This window comes from Astyanax mexicanus, chromosome 9, assembly GCF_023375975.1.
Source record: "Astyanax mexicanus isolate ESR-SI-001 chromosome 9, AstMex3_surface, whole genome shotgun sequence".
In the NCBI taxonomy this organism is placed as follows: domain Eukaryota; kingdom Metazoa; phylum Chordata; class Actinopteri; order Characiformes; family Acestrorhamphidae; genus Astyanax; species Astyanax mexicanus.
The window spans coordinates 27,894,480-27,915,428 of record NC_064416.1 but is presented as its reverse complement, the minus strand read 5'-3'; the positions used below and the strand labels follow the sequence as shown (position 1 = coordinate 27,915,428).

The window sequence follows — 20,949 nt, the reverse complement described above, 5'->3', positions numbered from 1 at the left end:
GTGATCCCCAGTCTTTGCAAAATCTTAGTTTGTGAGTAAAAAGTGAGGCCTTCACAGAATAGGTGTATTTATACTGAGACTAAATTACACAAAGACTTTATTAGACTTTATTAATTTATTCAGTGACTTCTGAAGGCAGTTGATTGCATTCGATTTTATTTAGGGGTTTCAGGGTAAAGGGGGCTGAATACCTTTTAGATTTTTATTTAATTAAAAAAAAAACACAATTATGTGCTAGTTCGCGTTCATCTATTGTTTAAAATGTGTAAGGTTGTAGGGTGACAAAATGTGAAAAATTCCAAAGGTATGAATACTTTTGCAAGCCACTGTATGTAAAAAGTATGTAGTGTGATGTAATGACCAGCAGGGTGCAGCATAAGGTAAACTCTTAACATCACACACTGCTATCTGTATTAAAACACAAGTGCAAGAGACACATTTCCAAAGAATTCAACACGACACTTTTATTTTTTTTCTTCAATAAATAATTTACAGTATATACATAAGTGGTGTTCACCACCATTTGAATCCTACATACAAAACCAGTTTGATCTGTCTGGTTCTCCCATTCGACACCAAAAAAGTCTCATTGTTTCCATTCACTCGTTTTGTTCGCTAACATTACACGTCTGATAATCTTCTATTCACAATCAAGTTCAACCAAATAAGAGCTTGTAGAGCGTCAAAATAAAAACATAAAGTGCTTCCGTAATGAACACAAACACCACAAAACGGCTTATATCACGTCACACTAAATTACTGTTAGCATTTAGCCTAGATTTAGGACGATACGGTCTTTAGCGATACGCTGCTGATGTTTTGTTGTTTGTGGTGTTGGAGGTATTCATGTACACGATAATCCCTTTATATTAAAAAGGTAACATTCGCTGATTTCCACTCACAACCAAAGAAGAGAGAAGATTTAGAAAATTCCAACACAAACACACAAAATGCTTGTCAAATCCAAACACCTCACAAGCTTATGTACAACTCACATTATTACACAGTTAGTTAGAGCCACAGAGAACTGTCAACACTAAGCACACAGTTAAACACAAGATTTGACTTTTCTGTCTTTTTTTTTGTTGCTCTTATGTTAGAGTGAGAATTAATAATATTAATTATTAATCATGAACAGACTGCACCAGCACAGGCTTCCATAGCAGTAGTTGAAGCCTATAGAGCAGGGGTGGGCAACGAAGGGCCAGAGACCGCTACGGTTTGCAGATTTCTCTGCTTTGAGACTCTGTTTACACCTGGTGATCACTTCTGTGTCTGGAGTATTAGGATTATATTGGGATGAGACCAGGCCACATGAAAATGCACCACATTTAAAACAGATACAAATCTAATCACTCAAACCACTTCTGGAAGAGATTTGAGATGCATTTGATCCACGTTATTTATAACAGTGTAAACCTCTGGGAGGAAGATCATCATGTAAAGAAAGGGCCTGTAAAATTGTGAATTTTACAGCACCCCGTCTCCCATTTAGCACAGCACAGGAAAAGGTTTGAATGGATAAACAACTGGTTGCCAAGTAGTGAGCAGATTTGCATATTCCGTCACACATGGAAGATAGATTTAAACAAAGGTGTCAAAAGTATTTAAATTCATTACTCAGGTAGATGTTTAGATACTACGGTTTAAAATACTTTAACTAAGCTGAATTATACCACAGTTAGTTCTGACACTGCAATGTTAAGTTTTATGACTGCCATTATCAGCCGGTAATGCACTGTAACTTAAGCTGAGGCCACATACAGGTAACCTAGCAACGCTGCAGCGCTTACAAGCCAAGCAGCGCAGTTACAAACAGAGCAGCAATGGAACTATTTTAACTAGCGGTGTGTAAACAGCAATACTGGAACTTTGTTATAATCGCAATAATACATGGATGGAGAGATTTATCTGGATAGTATTTTTTTTTACGATGAGAAGCCAGAATAAACACAAGCTAAAATGAAATGGAGTAGAAAGTTTAGATAATTTTGTATAAAATAATTACTCCAATAAAGTATAGATATCCAAATTTCTACTTAAGTAAGGTAACAAATATTTGTATTAGACATAACTTGACACCTCTGAATTTAAATCTGACTAACTGGAGCCTCATCGGACTAAGTGTAAATTTGGCAAAACCCATATACTAGTCACATAAATAGTGTCCAGGTGTAAATAAGGTCTAAAAGAACTGTTAAAACCTGGCAATTAACAAATAAACTGAAGTAAACAGAAATCCGGCCCTCCAGGAACGGAACTGCCCACCCCATGCTTTAGAGCAATACAGTGTAAAAAATAAATTACTTGGAAGAAAGTAGATCTCAAACATTTCGCTGTGTTTGATTAAATACACTTCTTTAGGTCTTTACTCTTTCTAAAAACATTTCTAAACGGAGCACTGTTAAGAAACACACTGGAACATGACGTGTTAGTGGACATGTAGTCTGGACTTCATAGGTCAGAAAAAGTTCCTGCATTCCTGCTGTCAGGTTAGGGATTACTATGATAATTGTACTACCAATTGTTCTGCGAGACTAGTGAGTTGCTTCACATTACAGCTGATGCAACCTGGTTCGGATTGTTGAAAGTAGCTTTAAGACATACAGCAGGCCACTTGGTGCTTCACTTTACATTTCAAATCTATTGGGAAATGCATAAAGCGAAAGCCTTTGTGTTTGTGCATGCTTGTCTATTCAATGTTCTAGAATTAAAAAAGCCTAATAACAGGTGAGAACGTAAACTCCTCACTCCGTCTCAGGGCCTGGCTGCCCTGCGCTGGAAAGGTCCGTCCACCCTGTTACAGTTTAGCAGCAGCACCTTCCAGTACTGTACACAGAACACACCAGGCCGTCTGGTTTAAATCCAAATACTTGAGTGAACCACAAACGTCCCGTGAGGGAGGCAGGGGGGATATTCAGCTGTTCGGGGAAATCGCTGGCACCGGGGCTTGTTCTTTGGCAAAAGGCCGCCACCATAAATTCACAGATCTACGGAGAGTTGCGAGTCAAACGGGCCCTACAGCACAGCCACGTCGACACTCCCTCAACCCCTTTGAAATGGAGAGCGAGGCTTTATTATTTCTTTAAGAACAACTTAAGACGAACTACATGAAGGATAGTTCAGGCTGTGGGGGGCCGAGGCTTCCATCTCTTTCCACCAGTCTTTTTCCCCGTCTCCACCTCTGCCGCACTGTGTGTTGGCGGCTGTCGAGTTGCCAAATGACTAGATTTAGTTTTCTCCTCAGAAGAACATGTGCTCAACACACGTCCGTCTTGTCCTCCGCCAAACGTACAGGCCTGGATGACTAGCTTTCCCATCTAAACAATGGCATTTACTCAGTAAACACATTTGAAGGGATCCTTGTTCGCTACGTGCTCTCAAGCGAATTCTGGGCTGCGTTCGTCGACGAAATCAAAGTCCGAATGAACTTAGACAGCCTTTATAACTAACATCATCATCATGAAAGATCACAGATATTCTCATCTGGGTGTGTTTAAAACCTATTGACTGACGTACAGAATTATGTTTCCAAGCTGCCTGCCAGTTTATGCAGGAGACAGCTTTTGGCAGGCAAAAAATCCAACTGACCCATGGACCACCATGCCAGAGGTAAATTAGGACCGTGGGTGCAATATAAAGACAAACTCCTTTCTCCTACAACTCCCACAAGAACACACACACACACACACGCAGAAACACACACACACAAAATTTCACCAACACATTCACGCTACACATGGTCTTGGACTTGGGTCTTGACACAAGTACACACACACACACACACACTGTACAAGAAAGGCCTGCTGTTATGGCCCATTAATCCTGATGTAGACAATGCGACTCACTGATATGACATGGCTTTGGCTGGGGGGGGGGGGGGGGGGGGCTTCTTCTAGAAAAAGCTTGAAAGTTTGCTCCAACTTTCCAAAGCTGGAGCCTCATCAAAGATGAGCAGCTCCAGTAGAACTCCCTTCTTCAGCAGAGGTTAATAAAAGCTCCTGTCCCGCTGTCCTGTTCCAGAAGACGCATGCAGGCTAGGCCTCTCGTCTTGGCACCAGACAGCTTGCGTACAACTCCAAAGCTCGATCTTCTTTCTGCAAGAGGATCATCCCCTCCCATGCGCCCCCTTTCTCAGCGGCATCTTGCTTCAGTGGGGACGTGGGAGAGGCGAGCAGGGAGGGGGAGTCTGCGTTTTTTTTTAGGTTTTAATCCCACTCAGAGTCTCCAGAAGCCCTGGAGTCTCTCATCGCTGAGCAGCCCTGGAACCTGCCGGACGGACTCTGTGACAGGTCCAGGACTTCTCTCGGTGCAGGACTGTGCTCCTACTCTGGCTCAAGGGATGTCCATTCACTGACAACACACAGATGAGTCCATGGCTGGGGTGGGTGTGATGACACGCACAAGACTGAAAGCCCTCGGGTTCAGCCTCTGGACGCGTGGACAATGGACAAAGCCGTGTTTCCAGAAACACAAAGCTTTCCAACAACCATCACGAGACAACGAAACAAACCCACACAACAACAACAACATAACTACAGACACAAGCAGCACAACTCAGTCCACACAGAAACAGCGACGAGTGTAAGGAGCATCAGCAAGCCAGCGCTGCTAGATCCCTTGGGGGTGGAGTTAAACAGGCCAGCGTCTCTTTCAAAGAGGTGGTGCTTCTCCTTGTTGGAGTGCAGCATTTTAACATCCTCGAAGGCGTAGTAGGCGGCCAGGGTGAAGTTGATGTCCCCAGAGGAGAGCAGATCAAAGACACAGCTGTGGAAGTACAGGTCCTCCACCGGGAGGCGCTCTTTACACTTAGCCATTGCCGACTGGTATGTGAAGCCGTGTGAAGGACTCTCAGGCTTTGCTCTGGAAGATGAGCCTTGGCTTTCAGCAGCCCTTCCCCGGAAGGTCCTAAAGTCTATGCGCTGGTTGGCAGGGCAGCCGTGCAAGCACAGATACAGGTCCTGATTCTCCTGATCCTCCACAGAATTCACCACCTCCTCGGGCATCCGCACTGCAAACGTGAGATAGCGGCCCACTTGCCGGACCACAATGGTGGTGCCGATATAGCGTGCCTGGATCTCGACATGCTGGCCGGGTACCTTCTCCACAATGCGAAGAGTGTTGGCACCGTGCCGGTCACCTCCGTTCTTCGAGCCATCAGCGAACGCTGCCGGGAGCTCGTCCGTCTCCGCATGATACATCTTCTGATCCACGCACTCCTGGAAGTTCTTGAAGATAATTGTCAGCTGTGAAAAACAAGCAAAAAAAAAAGACACATAAATATCCAAGTAAATTGATGAGTAATTTTTAGGAAGCTTTCATCTTAGTGTTACGTGTCTTACTTTATCTTACTCTGCTTCCTCCATTAGGTGTGCTAGTTTTACACATTCTACAAAAATGTCTTGTTTTATGGAGTTTTTATGGACTGAAGCATGCACACTTGCTGAGTACAATGCCAGGTTTAATGATCGTTGCACACAAACTCTACAGTTCCATCTAACTGTTGAACAAGGAACTGCAAAGTCCTGAAACCAAGGTCTCAGAGGCCTTGCACAGAGCTACTGTTTACCTGAACTTGGCATTATGATCGGATGAGCTTTCAAGATCGGCTACTACCCATACATATAGGACATATTTTGTCCTCTACCTCTACTGAACATCAGTACAATGAAAAAATATCTAACATATAAAAATACAAAAATATGTATTATATCAATAAAACTATTAGAACTGTTTTCCTCTGAATATAATAGCAGAGTAGCACATCGCTCAGGAAATACGGGAACAGAGTAAATGCAAATACAATTGCATGATTTGCACGGTGTGACTATGCAGCATGCAAATATTTTCCAAAACAGTTGCACACATGGTGTTGCACGTTTTACAGAATACAACAGGCTTCAATACAAATGAAAGCCAGTCATTCAGTCAAGATGAATTTAATACATCATGACCAAGTAACTAAGCATACACTAAGCTAAATCAACATTCTGCAGTGATTTCCACTTAAGACCCCTTGGCCTTGCGTAAGGTGCAAGAGAGATGCCAGCCTGGTTGTAACTAAGGCTTGTCTTCTTCATGCTTTGGCTCAAATTACACTGCCAGCTTGTGCAGCGTAGACGCTCGCAATCCCCCAGCACTCTCTGTAATGTCACATTTCAGCTGCTGCTCAACATGCAGAGGGGTTGGCCAAATGTAAACGCACTCGGGAGAAACACAGCTCTCAGTCTGCGTTACAGCGGGCCTCAGTGTGCAGACACAAAGGCGATCCATTCATGGCGCTGGGGGCCAGCCTGTGAACCCAAGATTCGGCTCCAGGGAGTGGACTCGCGCCAGGCCAGAGAGTGCCCAGCCTGCACTGGGGCTAATTAGGGAGTGCTGCTCCTGTCTCTGGCTCTGCTTAGCGTTGCTTTCATTAGGAGGGCCAGCGGGCTGTTGTCACCATGTGACCTCAGGACTACAGATCCTGTATATGTGTGTGTGTGCGTGTGAGAGAGGAGGCTAAGGTCGGGGGTGGTAGGGAGGGTGGGTGAGTCACAGTCAAATACCCCCGCAATCACCCCAATCAGGACAAAGCTGTCGGACAAAGTCTTCAGCCCAGGCCAGTTGTGCACAGAGCGGCAAAAGGGAACTATCAATAAACAGCTCCAGCCTTGTTTGCACAGGTGGCATCTGCCTGCCCACAGTCTGGTTTTCCCTTTTGTCCGGGGCTAAGAAGAAAACTACTAACCATTTGCCATTTGTTTCAAGAACACAACTTACTCAAGAACACAAAAATATAAATTACCCCAACCCCCTAGCCCTTCAGAAAACACTTCCAAATAGAGCTGTGGTCAATCTGCTTAATGGTGCATCATTAGCGGATCTTGATGATGGAAAATTGGTCTAACTGCTGGCCCAGCCAAAAAGTTCTCTCTCTGAAGTTTCCCCTCCTTCCCCCTCACTAATACAGCAAATTCTACAAAGTTAGACAAAGGACAACTCTGGAGCAACTCTGGAGGCCAGTGCAGCACCATTCCAGCTGCACTGGCTGGAGGTACACAGCACGCAGCAAAATAAATGAATTAGCCGTCAGCAACAACAAACCTGGGCTCCTGGACCCTTGCTTTTACCTCAAGGCCCAACAGCTGGCCAATTGCAAGGCAACTCCACGCCCCCGTCCAATGTACCGTAAAGCAAAACAATGATAATTTATGAGGTATGGGGGCCAGCTAATGCGGAGAAAATATCTGCAGTTTCCTGCATCGACTGAGCACTTAGTTGGAACAACAAGGCCCTTAATGCACATGCAAACAACGGACTGCAAGAACTGCCCCAGACATAGTAACATTGGTCTTGGCAGGCAGAAAAAAAAAAAGCTAAAAGAAAGAAACAGGGGGGCTGGAGCCTGGTAACATTCAGAGTTATTACAGCCCTTTTGCTGCCGGCATTCCCTTGTGTTAAATACAGGCCTTATCGAGACCTCATCAATTGTTCTGTTTATCGCAGCTTCATCTGCTGGGGAACAGATCCAAATACTATCCAGACTGTGCACTAATAAAGGCTGTGTGCTCTGCGGACTAAACCACGTTCATGTTGTTAACTGGCTCACTGCTGAAAACCTGAAATCCAACTGCAGTTCTATATAGCTTTGCACTGCTGGAGTACTGTTTTTACCATCTGTATTACTACAGATGTTGTGTTTTACATTTGGTAAATTAAATAATGCTTGTTTATTACCTGCCAATTACTATTGTATTAAATGTATTATGCATGGCCTCAATCTGCATTAAACTGTTAGATAATCTAACCTCAAACAGGTTTGCCTAATATATTGATGCTGAATGTTAAAACTTCTCTAAAGCTGTTTCTATTGCTTTTAGATGTACACTAAACATTTAATAAATAATTGCATGACACACTTCTAACCAAAGACACATTTTTCTGATCATTTTTTGAACCTTGTTTTAAATTTTAACAGGTATTCACCTTGCTAGTGGCGGTGGCTGCAGAGCCGGGCAGCACCGGGGTGTTGGTGACCTGCACTGACAGGTACTTGTTGTGGATAAGCGGCCATGCGCCCTCCACTTTGCAAGTCTGAAAGTCGTCGTTGAAGGTGCGCAGGTGCGGGTCCCCGAAGAAGCCGCAGTGCGTGTAGTTTGGTGGCGCTGAATGGCGTGGGAGGCTGCGCTCGTAGTGGCACACCTCTGGGCCGTCTGAGGGAACGAAGTTGTTGGTTTGCGGTGGCAGGGGAGGAGCTGGGGGTGAAAGCGTCCTTGCGCGGGGTGAGGCCGTGGGGCCTTCCTTGGAGCAGTTGTGCTGGGTCATGAGGTCCTCAATGCCATGCTGGGCAGAGTGGTAGGCTAGATCACCCCGACAGGTACGGGCGGTGCGACGAACGCAGCTGTTGTAGGCGCGTAGTGCCGTGCAGAACTCCTCCTTGGGGCCCGAGCTCGGGGTGGATGCCCAGAATTCTGAGTTACACTTTAGGATCTTACACTGCAGAGTGGCTGTAGGAGAGAGAGGGAGAGAGTGTGAGAATTCAGACAATACAATCTTTCATTAAATCTTTGACCTCACTACAAAGTGATTTTTGGAAGCAATTCAATGAATTTTGATAAATCTTACTTTTATAAATATGGCACAGTTTGAATTAGCAACCTTAAATACATATACCACAATGCATCAATTTATACACATATGTGGCACAGGTCTGCAGCAACAGTGACTTCAAGTACTTTGTAATAAACTCACTTAGAATCTACAGTTCCACATATTAAAGCAAATTGAAATATTTGTTATGCATGACAATCATTCTTAATAATTTATATGTATCTATGTGATAATTCTTAAAAAAACATGTAAACCCTTATTGAGACAGTTACAAACATGTTGACACTTTTGAAAAGCTACATACCAACAATGCCAGTATATTTTTTATGTGTTTTTTTGGTTTCTGTGATATATTAGGAATACTGAAAAATAAAATTCCCACTAAACTGAGATTTTCTATGTTGTGATTACTCAGCTAACAGTTTCTGGAAATTAGCTTTCTAATTTCCTAAAACTGATTTCTCGCAGGGAAGCGAACGCAGACACCTCCAGGTATGCAGACTGGGTTTTGCATGTGATTGTGTTCATAAATGTGTCCTGGCGCATTTTATAATGCAACCCAAACGAGAGCTGCATTCCGATTAGCAGTGCTTTGCCTTAAATGAAAGGGTTGCAAGATATTATTCTATCAATTCTAACTTTCACATCTGAATATCTGTGATATTAAATTTATAATTAAACAATTATTTTGACCTCGTCACAAGGTTTTAATACTTTTCATCATGCAACTGCCTTTTAGAGTTCTGTGTAATGAAAACAAACATTCCAGTGAAAGTGTGCCGCCAAAACTCTCCTCGCTGCCAACAACCCCCAACTGTAAGTGCACTTTAATACATACAATACATACTCACTGTAGACTGTGTAGTCTTTAGGCAAAAAAAGAACAGGCCCAATATCTGCACTAAATTCATCAATCAAGTGACGTTATGTGAAATATCTCTAAAACAGTCAAACTTTATCTGATTGTGTTCGAAACAGAAACAGAAAACAGAAGATATTCCTTTATCAGGTCTAAGATTCAATAGCTAATGCAGCAAGCATCTAAATCTGACAGAGAAATGTATTACAACTGTATTACCTCACAGCAACTGTGTTATCTCAAATACTAACACTAATATTTAGAGTGAATAATGAATTATTACAGTGGTACACTGAGTTATTTTTCATAGTGAGTCCATCTGTCACGCAACTAAAATTAACAAGAACATTAAAAGTTTACGAAAGGGCAAAATACCTGTTCAGTGTTTTAATATTTCAGCATTTGCAATATTATATTAGTGCAATATTTCGTTGTTTACAAAGACAACAAAACGATTTCACCACTTGTTTCTGACAGAAGATTTATCTGTGTGTTTTACTTTTTGTAATTTCTGTAGATATTTTTATGCTGTTTTTCATTTATTTAGGTAAATTTATTTAATTATTTTATTTTTTATTTTATTTTATTGTTTTTAACACTGGAGATGATTGCATCTTGTTATACATGGTATAAAGACAATAAAGGTATTTTGATTCTGATTCTAATCAAAGTCCTTTAGTTTTGGAGGCTAATAGTCTTACAGCAAATTCCCCCAAATTCGCACCTCAGCTTTCTCTTCTTCTGCACTGCTGGGCAGATTTACAGGGGGGCTTTGTGAGTAAAATCACAGTGGGTGTCAGTCACCTCCCCCTTAGAAAGAGAGCCAGCACAAATGCACATCTCAAAGAACTCACTGCTGGTTTTAACTGAAGGGGGCAGAGCTTTGGGTGTGTGTATCTTGGAGGGGGGGAGTGGGGGTGGAGGTACTGCGTGGGAGGGGGTGGTCTTGGGGCTTTGAATGAAGACAATGTAATTTGCCATTGAGAAGAGACCAGCAGAGTCATAAATTAGCCCTGTGTAAAGGGATTAGGTAGAGTTTCATCAGGCGTGCAGGCCAGCGGGGCAGGGGTGTGGGGGGTTACGACAGCTCCCTTAAAGAAACAGGATCTCTGGAGAGAAACTGGCTCCAGGACCAGAGGGCGGAACAGAGAGGAGCTCTCACCATTCCACAGGTCAAACTGGATATAAGATAGCCACCTGTCCTCTGCAAAAAAGGGGCTGCTATTAAAGGCAAATGCAATTTCAAACATGTATTGGATTACAAAGGCTGCCACAAAAGGTAGACTACCTGTTGTACTAGATATGGTGGGTTTAAAAAAAGAAGAAATAACAGAGGAACTTTTTGCTGTGTTTTTAGTGAATTAAACATTTAAAAAAGAAGTCTGTTAAACAGAAACTGGAGTATATTCTCTATATGATTCCTCTATACAAGATTCCACAAGTAAAATACAACAGTTTTCATGTTATATGAAACAAAATCATGGTGAACATTCAAGGACACTCAAACACGTTTTCAGCCTTTCCTGAGCACAGATGAACTTTTTACTATCTAACACCCCCTGCACCCCACCCCCATACTTTCACACCTCCCACCTCCTTAGAAACAAAAGGCATTTATCACCTATCTGATATAAAGCCATAAACCTATCTGAAACAGCAACGACTATCGCTGGCTCGAAAGCCTTTTGTTTGGTGTTAACTAACATGAGACAATGTGATAAGGTGAGAAAACAGATTACACATGCAGGACTGTCTCTCTCTCTCCGCACTCACACTGCTAGCTATAAATTCTAACTCCACTCTTATTTACAACCAAATGAAACTACAAGCTACACAACCACCTACTAGTTTTATAACATGGTTATAATGTGAGTTTGCAAAACAGTAAAATATATTATATACTGTATATTTTTATTAGAAGAACCTAATGTTCTTAATGTACTTTACTCAAGAGTTGTGCTGGATTATATGACCAAAATTTATATCACATTTATTAAAACTGCAAAAAAAATGATTTATACAACATAATTCTGATATTGATATGAAAAATATACTAGCCACAAAAAAACTGCCAAGAACGGCCCAAACTACAAACTAACAACTAAATGCCAATTCATGTAATGTGTCATGTATTGAACAGCAGTCTGTAAAGTTTACTGCAAATAAATGTATACTGAAATATTAGAAATGTGTTTACAATTTATTCTGTGTTTAAATAAATGCTCCAATATTTGAAGTTGAAGAAAAAACATTGACTGAATATTATTTATAAGCATGATATTAGTGTGCTCATGTATTAGTTTCATCTTTTTAGTTTTTATTCCAGTGTATTTTTATATTAGTTTTGGCCAGGAAAAGTTCTATTTCAAAATGTTCCATTATGTTTGTTATGTTGTCTAACTGGGAATGTTGTGTAAGGTGTAAATATTCTAAGTTAAGTTAAGTTACACTTTTTTTTAGAAAGTTCCTGGAGCATTATCATTATTTTGGCAGCTAGAATTACAGGCTAACCTGCCTGGAAAGCACTAACCTTTTAAAAACTATGTTGAATGTTCCTATAACATTCTCTGCTACATTAGCTGGGCCAGATAGTATTAGCTGGGCTAAAGGGAGATGTGTGTGAGGGAGAGTAATCGACTCCCCCTCCCCCAAACAAAACAGCAGCACTCTGGCGGAGTCTGGAGGAATGCCTGACCAACCCGTCTGAAACCCTTTTGGAGTAAAACTTTTGCTTTTTAATGTGTAAACTGTTCCAAACAAAACCGTAACATCTAAATGATGTTAGCTAACCTATTTGGACTTTACTCACACTCTAGAGACAGTAGTAATTTAGAGTGCAGAAGTAGGATGGATAGATAGATAGATAGATAGATAGATAGATAGATAGATAGATAGATAGATAGATAGATAGATAGATAGATAGATAGATAGATAGATAGATAGTAGCTTATAGTGCAGCAATAGATAGATAGATAGATAGATAGATAGATAGATAGATAGATAGATAGATAGTAGCTTATAGTGCAGCAATAGATAGATAGATAGATAGATAGATAGATAGATAGATAGATAGATAGATAGATAGATAGATAGAGTGTTTTTTTCAACACGGGTCTAACTCTAAGAACAGAACTAACTTTACCTACAAAAATAAGGCACATTTCTTGACTGAATCTTTACAGGCACAAAAACAACACAAAAACAGGAGCGGCGGGTTCAGTGTAACATTTATCACTTCTATTCAATTTAATTTAATAAAAAAAAAATAGAAAACTGGGTATAAAACTCCCAAATGTAGAAAAAAGTCATTTTCTACATTTATTATGAAGAAAAGCAATGGGATTTCATTTTGTCCTCCTTTTCCATTTTTGCCCCTCACAAGGGGAAAAAACAATACATTTTTGTTACTTTTCTACCTACTTTTGATACTAGATGCAAAAATGAAATCCCAGTTCTTCTAATATATGAAAGATTGAGCAGCACAATATTTAAAAAGCTAAAAAATGGGTGTAAAACTTTAATACACTATTTAAGTTCAATGTTTCCATTTCGTATTTAAGAAAAAAAAATATTTAATCAATTTTCCCATTTTTTTCAGGCACGGAGAATTTCAGTTTGCCTTTTTAACACCATTTTCTATACTTTTTACTTTATAATAAGCTTCAAACGCTCAGAAAATGTAAGTGCTTTACCGTAATTTTAAAGAAAAACAGTTGCTATAAACATAAAACCTAAGAATCACGAGTTTTCCCTTTAGTTTGCTCTGTTTTGTTAGTTTTCCAGCGCTCAGAAACGCTGTAGTGTGTAAATACTATAGCTGGGTAGTCCAGGTCCAGACCATACCTATCCGCCCCAGGATTTTGTTTAAACTGCCTGGGCGGCTCTGCTGCAGCTCTAACTGCCCATGCGGTTGGAATGAAATTATGGGGCGGATTTAGACTTTCTGGATCTGCACTACCCAGCTGAAGTAAGAAGTGTGTAAAAAGCCCGAGAAATCAAGTCACTCACCCGCTGGGAAGAAGAAGAGAACCGCGAGGAGGATCTTGGCGACTTCCAGCGCCCAGGATCGCGCTCCTTTCCCCATAACCATCCATCCAGCACGGGACAGCGCTGCTCTCCGCTCCCTGCTCAGAAAGAGAGAGAGGCCGGTGAGTTTAGGGAGCCTGGCTCTCTGCAGGCACGTCTCTCCTCGCGCTGCTGCTGCTGCTGCTGATCTGCTGCTGAAATTCCTCCGCGTGCTCTGATGCAGCGAGAGAGCGAGCGGGCTGAGCAGCGCGCGGCGCGGTCCGCGGTGCGGCCCCACAGCTCCCGCAGAGCCAATCAGCAGCCGCCGCCCCCCTTCACTACTCCCAGCAGTCTCAAATAACCACCCTGATTTCTTACAAGTGGCTGCTGCTCCACTACTTCACCAGGTCTGCAGTGTGGAAAACACTGCTGTGCTGCAGGGCAGAAAGTTTTAGCCTAAAAAAAAAAACTATAGAACAGAAATAAAGAACTAAAAACTATAATTTAAGATTTCTGTAATTTAGTTTTTGCCAGTAAACAAAAAATAACTTCTGGTTTTCAGCTCTAAAATCTTTATTAGTTATTTTATAAACATAGCACAATAAAAAAGTATGGAAATTGGTGTTTGGTAGATTATTTCTTCATTATAACAATGCCTCTTGTCAATACTTCTCATACATTTGGCAGACCTGTTCATTTCTTTTTTAAACGGAGCCACATTTGTAAGATACATGAATTCGTGGGATGAGCAGCAGAGCTGAGTGTGTGGGTTGCGCCCATGAAAAATTAGCCAAATTAATTGACAATGCCAAACAGCTTATTCTGCCATTGACTCCGAACAATGGTGTTTGACGATCTTCTCGGGACTTCCTTGACTATTTTAGTAGTCGACTGCTAAATCTGCTAGTCACATTTTGTCAATCATGCCCTCCATTTGTGTTTTCTCTATTTTGCATGTTTTACTGCATCTTGACAGCTAAACTTTTGGGACCCTAGACAGATTTATATCAAATGTATGTAGAAAATACATACATTCGTACAATATGGCAATACAACCAGTATTCATCACTGCAGGTTTACCCTATTCAGTATCCTACATTGATATTTGGCGCTACATATCAATATGATGCAATCAAAATTATACCACATATATCACAATATCAACTATACCAAAGTGACTTTTCTACATTACATATACGCTGAATGATAAGATATAATGATAGTGTTTTACTGTAGATCTGATATTATTACTAGTTAACATTTTAGAGCTGATATCTGAAATTAGATATGATATATGATATATAAAAAAATAAAAGCTTAAACCAAAAATCAGTTTAGAAACATTGTTAAAACCTCAACCTCACAAAACCAGAGAAATAGCTGCTTTTTCAACCTAAAGACCAGGCAGTGTTTTAAACTGACATGCAAAAAGCCATTGGGTACTGATTATGTGTTAGCTTAGGCGCTTGGGAACATCCACACTTGTCCAAGTCTCGAGGGGATATCTTGTGAGTGAGGTTGAACACTGGTCACTGAAACCCTTTTGATAAGTTTGAGTGCCCCCCTAATAATCTTGTTGATATGCTAGAAGCTACGTTACTATCTTCAGTTAAGTCATTGGTCAACCATATGCAAAGCTATCAGGAATCATATGAACATCCTAATTATTGTATTGGGTAATTAAAGCATAGCTTTGAGCTTGGATACAGTCTCTGTTAGGAGGCCTTGTCCACAAGCTTTTCCTGTTAAGACCTTTCAGTATGTATGAGTGTACCAGGTGAGAGGTTCATGATTCAAACATAAAGAGTTACGGGGGCTCCAGCAGACAGAAGAGGAACTTTCATATCGAAACCACCATCCCACACTCTGCCCACACACACATTATTTTTTAATCTTTCTGCTGATAGAGAGAGAACACTCTAGAAAAACAAAATGTGATTATATGTAGGCTTAAATAAAGACAACTAAAGGTTTGAACTTGAAAGCCCAACTACTAGACTCTATGTTAGTAATCTTTGCATAAAAATCTGTACAATTATTTGTGTGACATGTGACATTTATTCATCATATGAATAATTTTCTATTCATATGAAGTAAACATAGTCACCATAAGACTCAAAAGGCAGAAATGGCATCCACTCATTGGCCTTTGGAAAGAGGTTAATGTACTCATAAGCTCTCTATAGTACGTCAGACAAGACTGTGAAGATAAGTCAATTTTAAGTCAGAATTTGCCCAATTTATGTTACAAATTAGGTCTAATAAACCAAAAGACACACAAAAAGAACACAGCACTGTACTTCCCATTGGGCAAATTCTATCTGCTGTTTGCTACATCCCAACATAATTGTACACAGTACTTTTGTTTCTTCAGTTCTTTATGAAATGTTGTCACACAGGTTATGAATAGTAGGCCCATTAGTCTAGAAGAGAAAAGGTGCAAAGGTGTAGGTTCTGCACATATTAAACCAGCTTATGCATTACTGGTTACTTACAACCAGTGTGCCTAAAGCATCTTCAACACAGTCATCTTGATCAATGATCAATGATTCCTTTAACATTGTATCGGGTAAATCTGGAACCAATCAATCCATCAATTATTCAGATGGTTAAGGTCTGCCAGGCCTAATATAATTATCTTCCCAGCTGAGAGGAAACGCTACATGCTCTAAAAACACCAAACGGCTTAAAAAGAAAACTTGATGTTATCTCATCATTGGCTCACCCCTCAGACAACCCACTAGTTTTCCATCCTAGTTTGAAAGACTATGATTAACAGCGACATGGCATTAAAACAACATATATAAACTTCCTCAGTAAACCCAAACAAATGTACAGAATCTGCACAAAATAAATCCCGAATTCATATTTACAGAACCAAACTTAATTTAACGAAACAGGCCATATAATATATGTTCACACAGCAGGTACAGTGGCCTATATCTGATTACTCACCCAATTATATTTTATTATTTATGACCTATATACTGACACTCATCTGAACAGTTCACATTCCTAAACTGATGCACATGCAAATCAGACTAATGCTTCACACTGTACTCTGGATGTATTTATAGTGAATATTTTAAAGGAGGTTCTTTAAAAGATAAGCTATCCCCTTTTCAGAGCTGTGTGGACATGCAAAATCCCATCTTTTCAAATCAGATGTAGGTAATTTTATATATGATGCTCTAGATCAGATGTGTATCTAATTTATGGGCATGTGGCATGAATGTGAACGGTCAAATCAGGCTTCATGCATCTTATTGCCTGTACACATGTGAACTGCCGTAGCCAGCACCGATATTGTGCCACATTCTGTCCCCCCAACAGAATTACAGTATAGGTGCAACAAGCTACATTTACATTTTTATTTAACATAAATATATTTTAATTTACAGCAAACAACAGATCATTGCTTACGGGGAGTTGATTCTGACAAGAATGTATGTATGTATCATTTTAGGGACAGATATTTTTCACATTACAGTAGGGCTAATGATTATTTTGGTAGTCAACTAATCTGCCGATTCTTTTTTTGATTACTTGATTAGTTAAAGATTATATCTGCTGTGCTCTACATCTCTACTTGCTGTGGGTACAGCTACTGTTCATAGCTTTCTCTTTCACTTCAACATGATAGAAACAGCTGAAAAATGGGATTTAAATGTGCTTCAAATCTCCAGAACATTGTCTTTAAAATGTGAGAAGGAACTGCTATTTACTGAGAAAATCTGTTGTGTTTGGGCACTTTTGGAGACGCAGGCCGATTTGAGAGCTACCCTTTTACCATTTTGTTTCTTTCCCCAGTATGTTGTTTAGTGCAACAAATTATGGACTAGTCGATAAAATAATTATTTGGAATTTTTATAATCAACATTTCCGATTATATCGACTAATCGTTGCATCCTTACATTCCAGACAGATACAGGTCACAAACAATTATGAATGTAAACTGTCAAGATAACAAAATTCAATCTGTGCAAAAATCCAAATTGAGTAGTCCAAATTGAAGATGTCAGATTCAGTGAGTTTTTGCCACCCACACAGATAACATGTTTGACGAAAAAGATCAGACTTATTGACTGTATTGCATGTCTATTAATGAGCGCTCAAAATTCTACAGTTTATTTACTGTATTGGTTTATTGAAGGGGTTTCATATCTTGCATATACATACACAGAGTGGAAATATTTTAGAGTCACATTACAAAAGGTCTGCATTGGGCTTTTCAGTAGCATTTTCCCCTGAATACAGTAAACTATCTTTCCACTAGTTATGATGATATGAGCAAGATGGTCTTAGCTAAGATGCTTTTGGGCACCAGGTCTTAATTGTTTGTTGCATAAGCTCAAAATATTGGATCATGGATCACTGATTATTATATGTTTGACATCATGTTTAAATGCATAATTTGAGCATTTATCTTCTTTGTGAACTTTTATTTAAAGAGGATTTCCACAATCCACACCAATCCCACTAAAGCACAATATTGAAAGCACTATTTTCACTGTCCAATAGATGGCGCTTGTACCGTGGGAGAGAGAGAGAGTAAAGGAGGGGGGGTTTGAAGCTGACTTATGCACATGGCCCTGTGAGAATCAGCACAACTTTTTATTAATTTATGCTGCCCATTTATGACCCTGTTTTACCCTTTCCAGTGACGCTGTACATTTTAAATTAAGGCACTTTAACAGAACACACATGTATACAGACACATTCTAACAGAGACAGAGATCTAAAAATATGTTATTCTACTTAATATAACAGCTATTAGTACATACACAACCATATTTAATTAAACACTATTAGTTATTGTTCAGGTAAGAACTGATATCATTATATATATCATATATAATTTACAGTTTTACATCTGAAAATTTTATTTTATGGCAATTAGCTAGCTTGGAGCTTTAAATATGAAAGTATTTTTTTCAGTTATCTAAACGTAATTTAATCTAAAATGCAATTATACGTGATACAAAGGAGCAAATGTTTTCTATACAAATCTCATAATTCTGAAAATGAATGGAAACACTTTACACAATAAAGTGGTAGGGTACATAAATTAACAATAAAATAACCATTGTTTATGTTTATTCTCAACTAATTATTAGTTAGCACTAGTTAGGTTGTTATTAAACACATGTTAAAGCTTAAGTAAACTGTAAATACTGTTAACCATCTATGGCATAGGGCTACTCTCAGACAACAAAACAAAGTTTTGGCAATATTTAAATCATACAATATTGTATCTTCTTTTTATGTATTTTCTTATTTGTTTATTTTTTTAGTAGAATGTTACCAGGCATATCTATACTAATTACAATGGGTCATACAGGTGGGTCATGAATAAAACATGTAAATGTGCAAGAATATGTATGTGCTTCCTTGATCTAAAATATCTGCTTTAAATTATTAGTTTTTAGTTATTAGTAAAATTCAAAACAAAAATGTATATTTGACAAATCCACAGGGATGTCAACATTTTCAAAAAATTCCATAGAGGGATAATAATAATTAATAATGAACAGATGTTCGTTAAAATTAAATATTGTAAGGATTTTTTGCTTATTCTTAAATAGTGTTAAATTAATAAGTAGTATTAATTAGAGACATTATCTTGTATGTACTGTTAGTAAATGTAGGTATACACTTTATCTATTGTAAAATGTTTGCTAGCAAATCAATCTTAAACCTAAAGCTAAAAACATAAACAATACATACAGCTCTGGAAAAAAAAAATAAGACACCACTTCAGTTTCTGAATCAGTTTATCTGATTTTGGTATTTATAGGTATATGTTTGAGTAAAATGAATATTGTTGTTTTATTCTATAAACTACGGATAATATTTCTCTCAAATTTAGAGCATTCATTTGCAGAAAATGAGAAATGGCTGAAAAAACAACAAATAAAAGATGCAGAGCTCTCAGACCTCAAATAATGTGAAGAAAACAAGTTCATATTCATCAGGTTTTAAGAGCTCAGAAATTTATATTTGGTGGAATATGCCTGGTTTTTAATCCCAGTTTCCATGCATCTTGGCATGTTCTCCTCCACCAGTCTTACACACTGCTTTTGGATAAATTAATGCCACCCCTGGTGCAACATTTCAAGCAGTTCAGTTTGGTTTGGCTCTTGATTATATTGCAGACGTTTTCAATTTGGTAAAATCAAAGAAACTCGTCATTTTTAAGTGGTCTCTATTTTTTTTTTTTTTACAGAGCTGTAACGTTAAACACTGCGAGATAGTAGATAGCTTCACTACACCCACACACAGACAGACTTTAAACAGCAAATATTACCATAAGTAGCTAGATGTGAATGTTACCTAGTTATAAACACTTTAAAATATGAATAAAATAAACTCCACAGGCTCTTTATTACACTTGTTATTGGCTGGAGAAGAAGCGAGGACCGACCTTTTGAAATGCATGGAGCTGCTCCTCAGTCAGGGACTGTGTGAAACCGGGCTGAAATGAAGACCGAGCACAGCCCGATCAATAATCCCAAATTAGCGCGATTAGCTGGGCGGAAAATACTGCCGTCTCCCCCGCATCGTGTCCCCCGGTCCGCGCGGTCTGTCTCCTGATAAGAAGCGCGAGCGGAGACGGAGGGTAAAGTCAGCGGTAGTTGAGCAGAGAGAGCCGCGCAGGACTGAAGGGGTCTGTCCGCGGTTCTCCTCTCCAGCTCCGGAGAAGAAAAGCAGCTGAAACTCTCTCTCTGTTTCTGTTTCTCTCGTATATCTTCTTCACCGGGTCGTGGACGGTAAGAAACCCCAGACAAGCTGCTGTAAACAGAGTGATTCCTTCATCTCCGCGTGTTTCGCTCTTCAGACAGACCTTCTTAAAGAGATAGAGAGAGAGAAACCGCTGCTTCTGCTGCTGCTGAGAGCTCCGCTCTCCTCCCTCCTCCTCCTCCTCTCTGGTGGGAAATGGCTAGTTGTTAGAAAGTGTGAGAGACATAATGATGGGCGCAGTGTGACGCCGCCTCTCAGCCCCCCAAACACACACCACAGTCCGCCATCCACAGGTCACCATGCAGCACATCTGAACAGGGATAGTATACAGCTCTGGAAAAAATACTAAGTGACCACTTAAAAATGATGAGTTTCTTTGATTTTACCTGATTGAAAACCTCTGAAATATAATCACGAGGAAAATGGATGATTACAAGCCATCAAACCAAACTGAACTGCTTAAATCTTTGCACCAGGAGTGGCATACAGTTATCCAAAAGCAGTGTGTAAGACTGGTGGAGGAGATCATGCCAAGATGCATAAAAACTGATATTAAAAATGAATATGAACTTGTATTCTTTGCATTATTTGAAGTCTGAAAGCTCTGCATCTTTTTTTGTTGTTATTTCAGCCATTTCTAATTTTTGATAATAAATGTTCTAAATGACAGTATTTTATTTAAAATTTGGGAGAAATGTCTGTAGTTTATAGAATAAAACAAAAACTTAAACATATGCCTAGAAATAACAAAA

General features: G+C 39.5%; 1 protein-coding gene across 1 annotated transcript; it reads right to left on the bottom strand.

Annotated features, from left to right (window-relative positions):
- Positions 1–438: 438 nt before the first annotated feature.
- On the bottom strand, positions 439–20,393 carry rgma (repulsive guidance molecule BMP co-receptor a). Its single transcript, XM_007254471.4, has 4 exons — positions 19,881–20,393; positions 13,460–13,575; positions 7,969–8,489; positions 439–5,246 (listed from the first exon to the last, which is right to left on the bottom strand). Exons 1-4 carry the CDS (start codon positions 19,892–19,894, stop codon positions 4,536–4,538), a joined length of 1,362 nt encoding a protein of 453 aa, XP_007254533.1. The 5' UTR covers positions 19,895–20,393; the 3' UTR covers positions 439–4,535.
- Positions 20,394–20,949: the final 556 nt, after the last annotated feature.